General features: G+C 45.4%; 1 protein-coding gene across 3 annotated transcripts in view; it reads left to right on the top strand.

Moving 5' to 3' along the window:
* Atp10b (ATPase phospholipid transporting 10B (putative)) overlaps nucleotides 1–18,191 on the top strand; it is a 110,149-nt gene that overhangs the window by 6,574 nt on the left and 85,384 nt on the right. For all 3 annotated transcript variants that reach the window (XM_077797699.1, XM_026395378.2, XM_077797701.1), the window contains one exon: nucleotides 11,213–11,417. In XM_077797699.1, coding sequence (XP_077653825.1) covers nucleotides 11,213–11,417 — 205 coding nt within the window. The remainder of the gene's footprint in view (nucleotides 1–11,212; nucleotides 11,418–18,191) is intronic.

The following is an 18,191-nucleotide window of genomic DNA, read 5'->3' as shown; positions in this document are numbered from 1 at the left end:
GAATCGCAGGCAAACAACACAGGATCTGAGAGGATAATTCTTTTTTTTTTTTTTTCTGAGAAGCAACAAAAAAATAAATAAATAAAACGTATGATCTTGAGCACCCACCGACTCTATCCATTTCATCTCAGATCTACATGTTTCAAGACCCAACGCCCTTTTTTTTTTTTCCTTTTGAGTTTTTGTGCAAACCTCAGGGCCCTTCAGATTTTGCTTTTACTTCCTAATTCCAGGCATCAGCCAGCCCAGGCTTGTTAATACCGTGAGAAAATGTGTCTCTGCAAACAGCAGAAGCCTCATTAACAGAATTACAATCCTGTTAGAGCGCTTTCTTTTAATACAGCCACTGTGCTTGTGGTCGAAAGGTGACCCATTAATCAGATTTATAGAATGACTTGGAGGAGAGATTAGCTTCAGAATTGTATTAGCTTAGTTTCTCCCAGGGCTCAGTTTAATGAATCTAGGAACCATACCCAGCAAGAGACTTGTATTTTTCCATCTAGTTTAGTAAATTCGTATTTGCATTCAGGAAACGTGCGATACGGAAGGAAGAATGTGAACGGAGGGAATCCAGGGTGGGTTTTGTTCCCAGATCGAAAGGAAACAAAAGCCACCCAGAGTATCATTAGCCAGCCGTCCGCTTACTCACCTGTTCAGCAAATATTGTTTCAGGATTTGGTGTGTGTGCATCCCTGGGCAGGCCCTGTGTGCTCTCCTGGGCTGCACAGTGCGGTTCTCATGAGGAACTTACAGTGGTAATGCCCCAGGAGCTCTGGAAGCCTATGTTCAAAGTGACACAGTAGTACGGAGGACATGGTGACTTGGCTGCCTGCAGGAAACTGGGGACCCAGGGACTCCTTACCTGCAGAGGTGACATTTCAGGAGGGCACTGAAGGGGGACTAACATTTTTCCAGGCAGAGAGGGCACACTTCAGTTCACAGCCTGTGCAGACCTTAACTCAAAGATGCACTTGTGGCTTCTGCCGATATCAGAAAGAACCAGGTCCTGGAAATGTCAGAAACTTAGAGGGGAAACACAACAGCTGCAGCTCCTTTTTTCCATCTGACTTTTTAAACAAGACTTAGAGAGGAGGGTCCCTTCTGTAAATCAGGCAGCTGTTGTAACATCAAAGTCATTGCATGTCCTACAGGAGAACAGGCAGTCTCCTGAAAGCCTGGCGGCGCTGGGGGACCTGGCCTGCTCCCTGATTTTGGCTTCCAGTTGCTTTTCATGACTGGGTTCCCAGGGAGACACCTGAGGGATGAGGTTCTGACCCTTGTTATATTACTAATTAGCTGTGTGGCCTAAATGGAGCTGCTTCAGCTGGGACCCTCTTGGTCTCCTCTTTCGATGGTGGCCATAATATCTCTGAGATCTATTTTGTGAAAAGATAGGCAGATGATGTACAGGAAAGCTTGAAAATAACAGATCTACAGAGGCAAACCACACATCACAGCACCCAGGAGGGTGAAGCAGGCTCCTCAGGGGTGACCTTCCTGCCTGCTACCAGCAAGGACTTGGGTGTCAGACCTGGGCTTGTCTCTGAGCTGCCACTCAGCAAAGGAGTGGCCCTAGATAGTTGCTCCCTCACCTGAGGCTCCATGTCAGCATCTATGAAATGGGGACAGCCGTAGTACCTACTTCCCAGGGTTGTGTAGTTTGAATGAGATAATCTTATAAACCATTTAACTTGGTGCCTGCTGAAAGTAGCAACAAATAATTATTTCTTAATCCCACACATCTCAACTCTAATTTTTTCCGTAGCCATCCCAGACCAAGCCTTCAACTTTCTTGCTACCTTCCCCAGGGATACAGGGGAATTGCTCATTTTGTTGTTAAAAGCCAAGAGCATTGGCTAAGCCATGTTTACCCGTCAGTGGGCAGAGAGAACAATGTTTTAAAAACAAACACCAAATTTCTCTTCTCTAATATTTTCTCCAATTTTTTCTATTTATTTATTTATTTGGGGGGGGGTATTGGAGATTGAACTCAGGGGCACCCAGCCACTGAGCCATATCCCCTCCCTAATTTGTATTTTTATTTAAAGACAGGTCTCACGAGTTGCTTAGCACCTCGCTGTTGCTGAGGCTGCCTTTGAACTCACAATCCTCCTCTCAGCCTCCCGAGCCACAGGGATTACAGGCATGTGCCACCATAACCAGCTCTACTTTTAAAAAATTTATTGTTTTTAGATATGCATGACTGTAGGATGTATTTTGACATATCATACATACATGGAGTACAACCCATTCCAATTTGGACACCATTCTTGTGGCTGTACGTGATAGTTTCACTGTGGTGTGAACAGTATGAACACAGGAAATTATGTCTGATCCATTCTGTTGTCTTTCCCCATCCCATTCTCCCTCCCTTCCCTTCATTCCCCTTTGTCTACTCCGGTGAGCTTCTATACTTACCCTCCCTATTCTCTCATTATGGGTTAGCATCCACAGAACATTTGGCCTGTGGTTTTCAGGGATTAGCTTATTTCACTCAGCATGACATTCTGAAGTTCCATCCACTTACCAGCAATTGCCATAATTTCATTCTTCTTTATGGGTGAGTAATATTCCTTTTTGGGTGTGTCTGTCTGTGTGTATCACATTTTCTGTATCCATTCATCTGCTGAAGGGCATCTAGGTGGGTTCCATAGCTCAGCTATTGTGAATTGAGCTGCTATAAACATTGATGTGGCTGTGTCACTGTAGTATGCTAATTTTAAGTTCTTTGGGTATAAGCTGAGGAGTGGGATAGCTGGGTCAAATGGTGGTTCCATTCCAAGTTATTTCCTCCCTTCTATGTGACAGGATTTTAAAATCCTAAATTCAGGACGCCCCTCTGGAGCCACCCTATCCACAGCACACCAGAGCATACCTATTCTAAGATTTAGATTCAGAGAAGCCTCATCCAGTCCAGAGCCTCAGCCACTTGGTCCAACCCAACCTCTAACACAGAGAGTGCAATGGGTCATCAGGTTTGTGCAGCTGTTCATAAAGCAGTTATTTGAGCAAGGCACGAGGGCGCACACCTATAATCCCAGCAGCTCGGGAGGTTGAGGTGGGTGGATCACAAGTTCAAAGCCAGCCTCAGCAAAAGCAAGGCACTAGGCAACTCAGTGAGACCCTGTCTCTAAATAAAACATACAAAATAGGTCTGGGGATGTGGCTCAGCGGTCAAGTGCCTCTGAGTTCAATCCCTAGTACCAAAAAGAAATAAATAAATAAAGCAGTTAATTGGCCCCCATTTTGCCATAATTTCCCCCTAAAGAGTAACTCTCTGGAAAACTCTAAAGGAATAAGTTGTTTGACAAGGTGGAATGTACGCTATGCCAGGGCCATCCTGACTCCAGAATATAATCATGAAACATCCTGGGGTCGTTTCTGGTATTAGCGGAGATAATACATGTAAAATGCTTAGCATAGTTCCAGGGTTCGGCAGCGCAAAGAAGCTATGATCTACACTAGTGCTAAGGAGAGTTCTAGAAACTCGACAGCCGGGAGTCATCATGAACTTGAGCCAAGGGAGTAAGAAAGGCCACCGGCTGGAATTTTTAAATGTACAAGACAAAAATATATAACAGCAGAGCTTAACTGCAAGCTCTAATAACCTAGCAAAACGGGCCTTGGGGAGAATCTGGAAAAGGCAGACTGTGGAGGGACACCCAGCACCATTTGAAGCATGATTAGGAAAGGTGCCCCTGGCTGGAGTTCACAGACCAGCAGACTATGGCAGACAGCCCCCAGGACTTGCTCAGCATTGGACAACGGCAAGTTGGGCTTCCTCCAGAGGTGTCCATTTCACAAGTGCCCCCCAACATGAACACACACTCCCGCTCCCTTTCCCTCTTCTCCCTACTTTCCCTCTCCCTCCCCCTCTCCCCTCTCCCCCTCCCTCCCCCTCTCCCCTCTCCCCCTCCCTCCCCCTGTTCCTCCCCCTCCCCCTGTTCCTCCCAGTCTCCCTGTTCCTCCCACTCCCCCTCTCACTCCCCGTTTCTCCCTCTCCCCCCTCCCCCTCCCCCTCCATTGCCTTGCCCTGAGCCCAAGGTAGGCTATAAACCACTGGGGCCGATTCAGCTTGTCATTTCAGGAGCGAATGCATGAGCTTCTCCCCAAAAGCAGGGTAGGAGAGTCATAAAGAATTCAGGTGTCCCTGAAGCTCTGTACTCTGGACACTAGACATGATTTGTATCTCACAGGTGAGGATTTATAGCCACCGTCTTGCCATTATGAAGCTCAGAATTCCCAAAGGCGAGGCTCCTGTTCTCACCCAGCCTCTGCTAGGTTTATGCCACCTACTTCTAAGGGCTTCAGCTGCTATGTCCTTCATCCCCCAACATTGCCACAAGTCCCGTGGAGACAGGACGCTCCCGCAGCTGCCACTCATGTCCTTGTAGGCACACTTATTGTGACCACCTTATCCAAGTTAGGTCATCTTTTTGGGCCTCAGTTTTCTCATCTATGGAACAGTGATGATAATAAAAATCATTTCATTATTAGGCAGATAAACAACCATGTAAATCAGGTGCTGCATTCATTATAGGTGCTCCATACTACTAGGTAGGCTAATAACATTATAATGTTATCAGAAGTATCCACTGGGGAGTCCGTAATAAAAAGAGATTGCATGCTACAAGGACTAGAGAGTAGCAAAAACTTTCCTTCCATTGTCTTGTGTTTAAGACAAATCTATAAGAAATTAATTAATATTTACTGAGCGCTCCGCATGTGCCAGATACCATACCCGACCCCGTTGAGGTACATAAGGGGCAGGTCCAGGGTCATCCCAGCTCTCAGCAAGAAAAAGAAAAGGTGCATGAAACAATGAGGAAGGAGACCATGACATGCAGTGTGGCAACAAGACAGGCACCGTGGGCAGTCGGAGCCCAGGGGGAAGGAGAGAGAGGCTCCAGGTCTGCACGGGTTAGCAGAGAGCACTGAGTGAGCATGGCACAAACCCCCAGGCTGCTTCCCCATAACCTGAGGCCGTGAAAGCACCTGGCTCCCCTGTCCTCTGAGGCACAGTGTTTCCATAACCCTCACTTCCTGGTAACATTCCGTACTCACTGTTGCTTTGTGTGGGTGGCAGCCACCTGGTCAGTCAGGTCAGGGGTGGACTACCCCTGGGTCTGGGATTCCAACATCCTGCTGTACCAACGGGGCCAAATGTGTCAGGCCTCCCCAGCCTCTGGATAAGAGTGAGGTCACATTCGAACAGATGCCCCACTGACAGTGGCGCTCACCCCAACCTGTCGATTTGGGACTTCAGTCCTCCCACCTAATCGTCAAGGCTCCCCAGATAGAGCTGGGCAGCTCGGGAAGGGTGAATGTCACTCATGTCTCCCAGTGTCTCCAGGCCAGCCAGGACTCCTGGTCTCCTACTGTTCTCGGGCCTCAGCTGTTCCCTTCTGGAGACTCAAGTCCTCCAGTTCTAGCCTCCACTTTGCACTGTGGTCTACAGCAGACCGGCAGGTTCAGAGAGCAGAGACTCACCTGTAAGGTGGGGGAATTCAGCACTGCTGCCCTCTGCCCCAGGCCCAAGCTATCTTTACCGTAAGTCCTTCAGCCTCTGTGCCATTTCCTGGGGCCACGTCAGGGACTAAGGTCATATTGGCCTTTCTCCCTTTTTAATTCCTACTTCCTCTTAAGTTGTTTCTCCAGCCAGAACATCCCACACCTCATGTGTGTCAGGTAACGAATACAGACAACTGCAACCTTGTGACTCTACTGTCTCCCCAGCCATGACTCTTCCTGCTCCAAGCTGGTGATGATAGCAGGGACACTTTAGCAGCTGTAAATACCGTTTGCTGGGAGATAATTAGGTACTGTTCACGTGCTATCTTGACTTTCACCCACAGCCTGTAGGAGAGGTTTGACCCACTGGATAGATGAAAAAGCTGAGGATCAGAAATTTAAGTAGCAGGTTCAAGGTCGCACTCCATGCAAAAGGGAGCTCCAGGTTGCCAATCCAGTTCAGCTGACTCCGAAGCTCTTACCCATTCTACTACAAGGAGGCCTCAATACATAGCTATCCAAAAAGCAGGGCAGTCTGAGTGTTCCTGAACCAGCCACCAGGCCCTTGGTTCTCCTCGTGGGAGCCATAAAAAGAAGGTCCAGCCTGAAGGGTGACTGTGCACCTTGGCCATGATACCCCTTCCCTGCCCAGTCCCAGTTTCCTCATCTGAAGAATGCAGGTCAGTATTGGAGATCTATCAAATCTCCTCTGGCCCTGACTGTAAGGACATGCAATTCTGGGAATTTGGCCTGGTAGCCATGCTCCAGGGTCAGAAATATTTGATCTGCTAAAATTCAGTCCCCCTTTGCAAGGCTGGGGAAAAGGTTTGGATTTTTAGTTGTTTTGTTTTGTTTTGTTTTGGTTTTTTTTTTTTTATTGGTTGTTCAAAACATTACAAAGCTCATGACATATCATCTTTCATACATTTGATTCAAGTGAGTTATGAACTCCCATTTTTACCCCAAATACAAATTGCAGAATCACATCAGTTACACACTCACATTTTTACCTAATGGCATATAAGTGACTGTTGTATTCTGCTGCCTTTCCTATCTCCTACTATCCCCCCTCCCCTCCCCTCCCATCTTCCCTCTCTACCTCATCTGCTGTTGTTCAATTCTCTCCCTTGTTTCCCCCCCCCTTTCCCCTCACAACCTCTTATATGTAATTTTGTGTAACATTGAGGGTCTCCTACCATTTCCATATGCTTTCCCTTCTCTCTCCCTTTCTCTCCCCCAACTCGTCTGTTTAATGTTAATCTTTTCCTCATGCTCTTCCTCCCTGTTCTGTTCTTAGTGGATTTTTAGTTTGTGTGTGTGTGTGTGTGTGTGTGTGTGTGTGTGTGTGTGTTTGTGGTGGTTGTGTTTCAGCCCAAGCCGTGAAATGTGATTGTCAGCAGAAAACGGCATGAAGGGGAAAACACTGGGAGACATAAAACAACAACATTAACAGGCATGCTCATCCTGTCGTGAAAAGGCTGGTATTTAAAGAAGACTTGCTAAGGGCCAAGTCTGAGCCCAGTGCCCCACAGTGGTCATGCTGCCAATTCTTTTTCATCACCTCTCTGTGGCAAGAGCACATGTTATCTTTGACTGGAAGGGTCAGAGGCTCTGAGAGGTTAAGTAACTTGCCCAAAGTCACACAGGTCAGAGCAGTGTGAAGCAGGGATTCAAAGATACTCTTGATTCCTCTACGGTGCTCCTCCTCCCTGGGGTTCTCCCCTCACCCTGGGGTGGCCACATGGAGCTTTCTGGGCCTGGTGTTGGAGCTCCTGAAAGACAGCCCAGGTCAGCTCATCACAGTACTTTGAATAGGAGATCCCTCCAGACAGCTGATCCTCCTGACACTCTCTGTCAGTGCTCTGACATTCTTTTATAAAACCCATTACAGGAGAAATGGAGCCTTGGGCATCCTCTCCTCCTCTCTCCTCCCCCTCTCACCTGTTCCCCTCTGGCCTACAGTTGGTTACAAACCTCTCTTGCTGTCTATTTACCTTTTAATAAACCCCATCTCCTTTCGGAAAGCTGCTTAACACTGCACCACTTAATTTCTCCTCCAGGCGGAATCTGCCAGATGGAGCCTTTGTCCCAAGCCACATTGATTTGTCTTATTTTTAAGCAGCCCTGAGCATCTCATGAAACCAAAATAGCGCTCCGTTCCCAGGTGAAGATTCACTGAGCAGGGGGGACCATCAAGAGTGTACCAGTGCGTCCACCTGGGGCAGCTGTTCCAAATGGGCTGGATTAATGAGGGAACGGCTCCCACAGGCGGCTCCCAGCCAGCTGCTGGTCGCATCTGGGCGTCACTCAGTGCAGACGCTTGCTGCTTTTACGCCTCAGCTAGATTCTGCCACTTGTGTCACCTCTGCTGGCTTGACCCCTTCGGGCTGTGCATCCCTGGCTTCTCCACAGTCCTGATAGCTCGGGGGACAAAACAGACTCTGGAGAATTGGGTGACAAGTACAGAGTGACCAAATGCAAAGAGGACATGTCCCTCAAGTCTCTCTTTTTAAAAAAAATACCCCAAAGTCCTATCACATTTGCCTGATTGTACAGCATAACTCTAGTTAGCTCATGATAGATGTCATGGTTCAAATTGTGTATCGGCTCAATCCTCCCAAAGCACAGTTTTTTAAACGAACACTCTGAAATCACATGGGTGCCCTAGTGTCACTTCTCCTGACAGGGTGTTCTGGGAGAGGTATACACATTTGCCTATTTGAGAAGGGCATTCTCTGTCTTGGGGAGGGCCTGCCCCCAGAAAGGTCCCTTCACTGCCAGGTGCCATCCTAAGGAAGAGAAGACTTCACCTAAAGGAACAGCAGGGCCTCTGCTGCCAGTTCAGTGGGGACTTCCTTGGGACCCAAGGAATGATATACAGAAGACAGGCTCAGATCTGACTTATGGCTTGTGGGTGGCTCCTTGATCTTGTGTGGCCTACATCATGATGGGGATTGACAAGACGTTTCAGTGCAGTTCCCATAACGGACTGTTCTTGAACTTGGACATGCCCTAAATTCATCTCCGAAGTCCTCCACCTTCTGTCATCTTACTAACCCATGTCCCACAATAAGCAGTGGAAGGAATGAGTGAGATTCAACATTCACAGAGGGTGGTGCTTCAGGCACCAGCTCACCGTTTGCCAAAAACCTTCAGAAACAGCGTCCTCTGGAAGCACTGGCCATTGGGATGGTGTTCAGAGTCGACGGTGTTTTCCCTAAATCCAAGTTCCAATACCAGGTGGAATGCTGAGATTCTCCCAGGCATTCTCCAGTGGAACATGGCAGCTAGAAGGGGCTGGGAAAGGGGGATGCTGATGTGTTATAGATAATCCTCGGTTCCTTGGGGGACGATTTTTGCTACAATATTTAAAAATTCTTCTCTTAAGCTTTTTCTCCAAAAGAAAGAAAAATTTACAATAGAGAACCAGTCCCCTCTTGACTCTTGAGATTCCTTTTCTCACTGACGTTAGGAGCCTTTCCAGTGCCTTTAAAGAGCTTTATACTTGAATATTGATCAGGTGATCCCAGAGCGGCTTTGAAGAGAAAGCTACTGTCCCCAGAGCCAGCGGAAGGACCATAAAGTGTTTGACAGTCACAATGGCAACGCGTGGTGGTGAAGTATCTGACCTAAATATATAGACAAGCATATTTTCAAACATATTTCTGAAGTGACAAGGTCAGAAAACCATGGCAACCACCCCTGTTCTTCATTTTTTAAAAAAGTGATATTCAGCAGAGTGGTATTTAATAGATTGAGATGATCAATTGAAAGGTGCTTGGAAACCTGTTATATGCTTTTTGCATGAAAGAAAGAATTCTCATTAAAATGCTACAGACGCTTTACTCTCCTCGGCCACCAAATATGCAAAAATGGTCTCGGTAGTCACTGGGGTGACATAGCCCATGCTTTGATTCAACTGAGTCTGCTGCATTGAGTCCCCAGGGCCATGGGCCACTGCCAAAGAACCCTGAGTGATAAGCTAGTTCCCCAGTTCCAATGTCCCTGTTTATTATAGACTGATCAATTTTTTCTTCATCCTTCCAAATGGAAGCACCTTCATTTCAAGGGCTTGAGGGAGACTCCTGGCAGGACCTTTTAGGACCAGTAAGATGGACTCTTAGCAGGGGAGCCCCAAGAAAATAAGACATCAAACCCCTCAACCTCCCAGGTACTTTTGTTCACATGCCTTTCTCTGTGAAAGAGTGGCCTTGTCCTGCCCAAGGCAGCTTAGATTCCAAAAGAAACAGTAACAAGCCCAGAGAGGGCAGCATCCATGTAGAAACAGCAGGGGAGTCGGGCCTCTCCAGACCACTGCCTTTGGAGACCCCCAGCTTCAAGCTTCTGGGACTCAGGTAGAAAGACCCCCATGTGGAATACTGGTTTGGCTCCAAATCCCAGAAGAAGAACGTTCCAAATGCAGCCTTAGAAGATCCCACACCTCCAGGGCAGATCTTCAAACTCATGCAAGAAATAATTCAGGACTCGTGGAAGGTTGAATTTGGCCTGGCCTGTGTTAAGGTTTCATAGGACCCTCTCATGAGGACCTAGAAATATTTTTTTTTTTTAAAGGCAGAAGATGGGATGGGTCAGACTACCCAGGAGAACAGAATTACTTAAATGTTCTACTAGGCAGAAGGAAGACTTTCTGGACCAAGAGCTCTATGGAAATGGAGTGTGTTGCCTTCAAAAATGGGGAGATCCTGTGGGGCACCTGGAAAAGGCTGAACACTGGATGCCACCTGATGGCATCACTGTCACGTTGGGTTCAAGCTCAGGGCTCAGCCCTCATTTTTTGTGAGACTGTGAAAATTTTTGTTTTGGCCCTCAATTTCCTCATCTGGGAAATGGGTATGATAAAATCTACACGATGGATCATTATGCAACTGAACAAAACATTCGCCCCCATGCTCAGCAAATTAGAAATGCTAAATTTTCAGTTGTTACCGCTACTGCTGAGATCTCAGCTTGACAAACTGAAAGGGAAGATAAAGCATGTCTTCCCCTCGGCTTCCCCCAACCCGTCGAAATTCCTGTTGCCTTCTTCCTAATGCCCTGACTACCTCAGGTTTTCTATTTTATCACTGTTTCAAATATTCCTAAATAATGACCAATATCCCCATCCCTCTTTTTTTTTTAACTCTATTATCTTACTTTTTATTTTTATGTGGTGCTGAGGATCGAACCCAGTGCCTCACACATGCTAGGCAAGTGTTCATCCGCTGATCCCCAACCCAGCCCCCACCCCACCTCTCCTAATGCCACTCTCCCCCCCCACCCCCGCCCATGATCAAAGCAATCTTCTTTGCAAACCTTTGCAAAATCTCTTTTCTTCAATGATTTCTGGTTATATAAATGAAGAGTTCACTAAAATAGAAGTAGAGTTCATTTTCTTCTGGAATTTTTCTCCTGTTAAGAAGCAAGGGCTGAGCACAGTAACCTGGTCAATAGTTGGCAGTCAATCAAAATGCTAAATCATCACCAGGAGAAATCTTTCCCTGGTGGGATTCTACAAACCAAGTCTAGGTCTTCGAGAGAGATCATAAGGGTGGTCTTCTGGGGGAAGGTAGAACCAGAGCAGTCTCGTGACAGGCTGACCAGGGAGGTTGCTAAGTGCTGGCGGGACCTTCTTCCATTCATTTATTAATTTTTTGAGGAATCTTAAAGCTCACTGAGACCCCTGTCTTTTTCGTCCCCCAAGAAAACAGCAGCGCTACGTGCAGAGGTGCTGGAAGGACGTGCGCGTGGGCGACTTCATCCAGATGCAGTGCAATGAGATCATCCCTGCGGACACACTCCTCCTCTTTTCCTCAGACCCCAGCGGGATCTGCCACCTGGAGACGGCCAACTTGGACGGAGAGACAAACCTCAAGCAAAGATGTGTCGTGAGGGGCTTCTCCCAACAGGTAGGACTTTTCTAAGCTCTTCAGTGGCAAGGTCAGAGGGAAGAAGCGAGCTATTTCTACTGGAAAGTTAAACTGGAAGGTAGTGCAAACAGGACTGGATGCCCCTGTCCCAAGCACCTCAGAAACACTTCATCCTCCCAGCACCCCTGTGAGATGGGAAGAGTACCCATATCGCAGATGAGGAAGTTGAGGCTTTGTTAAATGGCTTTCTGAAAGTGTTCAAGTTCTCTAATGCAGACTCACTCTGAAAATCCAGGAAACTAAAGGCTGTTCAGTTGCTGTAGGGTCAGCCACTCAAACACTCATTCTGCTCAGTCCAGCTGTAGTAGCCACTCCCTCCTTGAATCTTTAATACTCCGTTGGCCACTTCTAAGCAGCAAGGAATAAATAACTATTTTCCACTCATGCATGCCTTCTCAACAGTCCCGAAGCCTCTCTGAGTTCAGGGAGCCATTGTGCTTACATCAGTGGTTCCTTGGATGTCATGGAGAAGCTATTTTGCACGGTGGTTACCAGCTCAGACTCTTGGGATCGATAGAGCTGAGTTTAAGGATTAAACCCTGCCACTTACAACCTGTCTCACCCTAGGCAACCTATGACCCTCCCACACCTTAGTTCCCTCATCTAGAAAATGAGGACAAAAATCATACCCTCCCCACAGGGTTATTCTAGAAGACGAAATGATATGCACACAAATGACTTAGCACGAAGACAGAGCACAGGGAGAGACTGGTTAATAATTGGTACTAATATCGATGACTTTAGTAGGCAACGTGTGTGGACTCACTGAAGCTGGGTGTCACGTTCCAGTTTTCATTATAAAATTCCCCTTATAGGTGTTGACTTCCAATCTGTCACCTTTATCTTGTCATAGAAAAGAATAAGATTTTTCTGGCTTCTCTTCACTCCACCAGCCTGTGGCTTAGGAGAAATTGAATGAGTCACAGGATTCTGGAGAAAGAAGGCCAATGGTCCGTTCCTCAGAGAGTCTCCTGAGCAGGGGTGCAGCTGTCTAGACTGACTCTTCTCCAGAGTTCAGCTCACCCTGCCCCATGCCACACTCCCTGGTGAACAATCCTCACGGTTTATTGTGTGTGATTGATCTAATTCTCAGAAGTCTGTGGTCTCCTCCTCTATTGTTTAATGCTCAATGTTTTAGGTCTCTCCACACTTTTACTGGTGCATAATAGTTGTTCCCAGTGATAGGACTTGTTGTCACTTATTCATATATGCACACAATACAGTTTGGCCAATATCATTCTGCAGTGTTTCCCTCCCTTGGACCTGTACCTCTCTTAGACTTTCATGAGATATCATTACCATGCACTTTTCTTTTCCTTTTTTCCAAATTTCACAGATGAGAGAAAATATATGACCCCTGACCACCTAAGTTTGGCTTTTTTCACATAACAGAATGCAGGCTCCATTTTCCTGCAAATTACATAATTTTTGTCTCCCTCTTTCAATGGAATGCTCACAGCTACTCCAGGGATTTGCTGTGAGAGTCAACGGAGACAGGGAGAGTAAAACAACAAAACAGAGGGCTTGGCACCTGCTGAATACACAGTAGGGGCCAACTACTACTGCTGCACTGGAAATGGGCTTGTCTCACCCCTCTACCCCCCTACCCCTGTCATCACACTGCCACTGTCACCACAGCGTCTGCCTATTGGGCAGTTCTGGAACTAGGCATTGGCCCCTGAGTCTCTCCCTCTTTGCTTGTCCCTCCCACAGTCACTGAATCACCCCTGTGTTGACGAAAAGGCAGGGTGAGATCTGCTCTGAGTTTACCAAGTCAGCCTCGCAGAGCAGCAACAACCTGCCCTGGCTTCAAGGCCCTGTGGCCTGATTTCTTGGCCAGAGGTTTTCAAACCTTTCTACTCGTTTTTATTTACAGGAAGAAATATATATTACACACATGTGCAGAACACTGACGTCTTGGCCTGACTACTACAATGAGGCTCTCTCTCCCCCTCCCCCCGTCCTCCCTCCTCCTCCCTTCCTCCTCCCTTCCTCCTGCTTCTTATAGTAAATTTCTGTTTGCTCACCAATCTCGCCCCTCAGCCTCCATAACCCCGACATTCTCATCCAGTTCTGAACCGTTCTGAACTCTCCTCTGGCAGTCATGCCAATGCTGTTGCCTTGCAACCAGTGACTTCATCTTTGGCGGTAGCTCCCAAACCGTTCCATGCATGTTAATTAGATGGTTGGGGATTAGGATGAAGTCGGAGGAAAGGATCATTCACACTCGCTAGACCAGCCAACTCAGTAAGTCTCTCAAAGTCTCGCCCTGAATTCTCACGGGGCACTTGGCTTGAAAAATAAAGTCAATTCACTTGTGGAAAGAAGAGTTCTAGGAGCTTGAAGTTTTCCAGAGTTCCCTACTATTGGATTAATTCTCCTTCTCCTTTTGTTCAAGAGCATTTTTAATACAATAGTGAACTGGGGCCCATACTGAGGGCTTTGCATGGTTATCTCGTTTATCCTCATGACAACACAAGAGACAGGAACTACCACTGTCCCTTCCGAGCAATAAGGAGACTGTAGCGCAGAAAGGTCACGTAACTCACCCACCATCACTGAGCCAGGGAAAGTGGGAACTAGGACTCAAAGCCAGGTTTGTCCAGAGCCTCAGCTCTTAAAGTCTGCACTAGTTCATTTCCATGGCTATTTGACTGTGACCTGAGTTTACCCAGAGATGCTAACTTGAAAGCAAGTATTTATTATTTTCAATAATCTTTTCACACAAAAATAGCAGGTGGCACAAAGAATTAAAGTAATAGAACTAAAGAATTAAATCTCAACCCACTGTCTGGGCAATTGCGTTAGCTGCTCTTTGCTACCTTGTTTCTCCCCTCTATCTTTAGTGCAAAAGACATATGGATAGAATATGGATAGAACTCACTTTGGGCTAACACTATCATGTAGGATCTCTCATGATAGATGAGAGATGAGAGATGACCACGTTGGTCAAACATGCAGATGAGAGTTGCAAGAAAAATGTTGCAAGGTCAAATAAGGTGAGAAGACAATTTAAATATTGTGTGCCACTCACCTTCTCTGATACTTGAATAATCCCCAAGGAGGAGAAGGGCCAGGTGCCAGTGAGTGGCCTTTCTCAACATTTAAGAACAGAAACCTTTTATTCTAAGCAACGTGTCCCAGAACCACCATAGGAAGAGTAGCATCCCCACTTGAAGATTTGCTGCAGATATATTACAGGAGCTTAGGGTGCACCCCAGTCATCACTGGGGAAGCTTTAAAAACACACATTCATCCTGCCCTACTGCCACCACTAAGTTACAATTCACTGGGACTAAGTAGGGGCCGAGCATGATGATCTTGATATGAACCCACCATCACCTCTGTTTTAGCCAACTTTTCTACTGCTGTGACCAACACACCTGAAAAGAACAATTTTATAGGAGGAAAAGTTTATTTGGGGGCTCACAGTTTCAGAGGTCTCAGTCCATAGACACCAGCTCCATTCCTCAGGGCTCCAGGAGAAGCAGAAAATCATGGTGGAAGAGTGTGACAGGGGAAAGCAGGTCAGGGCATGGCCTCCAAGAAGCAAAGAGACTGTATTCACCAGATACAAAATATATACCCCAAGAGCATGTGCCCAAGCCCCCCACCTCCAGCTACACCTTACCTATCTTCAGGTACCACTCAGTTAATCCCCATCAGGGGATCAATTCACTAATTGGGTCAAGGTTGTCATTACACAATCATTCCACCTCTGAATGTTCTTGCATGGTCTCACACATGAGCTTTGGGGGACCACTCATATCTAAACCACAATAACCTGCTTGAAGACCCTTGAAACCCTTGAAAAAGGAAGGTGCCACCTTGAGTCCTTCCAAAAGCCACTTAACCATGATGAGAACAAAACCACATCTATGTGCTTTATCCTGTGTGCCTGTGATACGTTGTCCCGTTTAGTCCTTACACCTACCCTGTAAGGTGGCCATCGCTATCCTCATTTTACACATGAACACTCCGTGAAACAGAAAAGGTGAATCTTACTCATGGTCTCAGAGAAGATTCGGAACCCCTACAAATACGAAATGTTTGGAAACTTAATGTCTTAAATAATGAGTACAAGGGCTCTCATTGACTATTTCCCTCTAAATCTCGCTAGTCTGTGTGACCTTCACCTTTCCCAAAAGGGTTTTAACTAATAACATAGATTTCTAGAAATTCCCCACCTCATCCCCACACAAAATTTTCACTGTCTTGTGGATGACGAGAGATCACTAAATTCCGTTAATTCAATGTTGGCTTCCCTAGATCAGCATTTCTCAAGGCCCAGGACACAAAACACTTATCCCAAGAGACAGGTTTTGAAAAATATGGTTCCTGGTCAAATCAAATTGGGAAGCCAATGTCTTGGGACACTCCCCCACTTGGAAGTTCCAAAGTTCATGAATATATGAAGTTCTCTAAGTAGTACTGGGGCAACCAGGTGTGTTAGACATTAATGCTGAGCTCTCCAAACTATTTGAATAAACTTTTTCAGCACAAATACTTATTCACATTCCTATGGGAATACTTATTCACATTCCTTTTTGGGAAAGATTTACCTGAATTGTGGTTCAGACGTGATCCCAGGGGATGAAGAATGATGGAGAAGTTGACAGCCCTCTTGGCCCATGAGATTCATGCTTCCCTTTCCTATTTAGGTTCAAATGGAATTACAAATAAAGAGCCCTGGAAAGGGTCTTCTTTCCATGACACTGTGGTTATAGAGTTGGTTTCAAAATCCTTTTCTCAGAATCCAACTCTGGATCAAACCAATTACTTGTTCCATTGAAGCCTTTATCATGATATGCACTATCTTTAAATTCACAAAATTATGATCTGCTTGTGAAATATTCATTCCCATCTCATCTCGTGAGGGAAAGGGATTAGGATTAGGATTCTGGTAAATTCCATTGCCCAGCAGGCAACAGGACTCGATTAGAGCATTAAATTGAACAGTTTTATTTGTGGTGGCATTCTGATGCCTAAAACCTCTTCTTTAAAAAGGGTTTTAGCCTAGAGATTTGACAGGTGAAAATGAATACCTGTGGCATTCGTTTTTGGTAAAAGGAAAAGTTACCAAAGCCAAAGAATCAGACATGGATTCTGCCAGTTAATACTTTAAATCAAGCATGTTTCTGGAATCTATAATCCATATCATTGAAGCTCAAGTCGTATTACAATGTGTATCAGATCCTTTCCTGATGTCAATTAGAAACCTGCAAAGTCAGAACAACAGACTAGTCATTTCAGCATCACCCAAGAGCTTATCAGAAATGTGGACTCTCAGACCCCACCCTGGGGTAAACCAGATTCTGCAGTTTAGCAAGATCCCCAGGTCATTCACGTGCCTATTAAAGTACGGAATGCTTTGGCCTAGGGCAACATTGAGGAATGTAATAATTTGCTCATCTGTTGATTGTTGAAGTTAAAAGTTCTTCACTGAGTCTCCCTTCTGGATTGCATTCCACCCATAGTTAGTGCTTAATTGTCATGTGCTTAGCTGAAACAGTTGTTTGAACTTGGATCCTCTGCAATGAGAATACACACTGGCTCTAACATAGCCAGAGAGAGGAGGATTTTTCCCACAAAAAGTGGAGGTCTGATAAGGAGAAATTTATCACCATCCCAGTTCAGTAATGACTAATGTCAGATGGAACAAAACATGATTGCCTGTCTTCTCAACCTTGGCTGTCCTTAAAAAAAAAAAAAAAAAAAGTACTCTTCCCTGGTGGATTTCGTAATGGATCCTGCCCTTAATAGATTGTTCCAAATTTCCATTAAGAATGCTATTTAGTGTTTTCTACCTGTTGATTGTTTGCCTAAATGTTGAGCAGAGATCACATTTTCTAGAATTACTTTAATATAGGATCTGTGTACCAATTCATAATAATAAACAGCATCAACAGAGAACGGGATTGAACACATACCTGATTGGACTGCCGTAGGTGGTTCTTCTAAATGTTGGACACCTATTGTCTCTTTCTGTTCCTCACAATTAATCCTGCACTTTCATTCTCCCACATTACAAGTGAGATGAGAGCCGTGGACTAGCAACGGACTGAACTCAATTTAAATGCAGGCAAAGTTCTTTACTGCTGCTTCTTCCTTTTATTGTGGAAATTTCCAAGTATGAACAAGAGAGAATTATATAATAAATTTTTATGTACCTATTGCCTAATCTCAACAATAAACTCATCACCCCTCTTGTTTTTCAATGTCCCCTCCTTTTATCCTCTGCAAATTATTTTGTAGCAGATTTTCAATATCACAACATTTCATCTGTAAACATTTCTGTATGCATCTCTAAAAGATAAGATTTTTAAATATGCCATGATACCAGTTTCACACCTAAAAAAAAAAAATTAGCAGTAACTCCTTGATATTAACTTTCAAGTCAGTGGTCAATATTTCCTCACTCGTTTGTTTAAATCAGGAACCAAACAAAGACAAATATTGATATTAGTTTCTTAAATTTAATTTACTCTACAAGTTTCTCATTTAGCTCTTTTTTTCTGGTATATTTAGTTTCTGTTGGGTAATAAACCTAATCATTTCTGTAAAATTTCAAATAGTCTGGATTTTGCTGATTGCACTGATCTAACGTGTTTCCCCTCGCACTGTATTTCTACAAATTGGTAGTTGGATCTAGTGCCTGAATCAGATTCAGAGTAGATCTGGTGTTTGTGTGACATATGCTGCATGAGAGAGAAAATGTCTTTTTTCAATGTTGGTAGTCCCTGGTAAAGATTC

Source organism: Urocitellus parryii, chromosome 1 (assembly GCF_045843805.1).
Source record: "Urocitellus parryii isolate mUroPar1 chromosome 1, mUroPar1.hap1, whole genome shotgun sequence".
Lineage (NCBI taxonomy): Eukaryota > Metazoa > Chordata > Mammalia > Rodentia > Sciuridae > Urocitellus > Urocitellus parryii.
The sequence above is the reverse complement of the archived record's forward strand: the minus strand, read 5'-3'. Positions and strand labels throughout refer to the sequence as shown.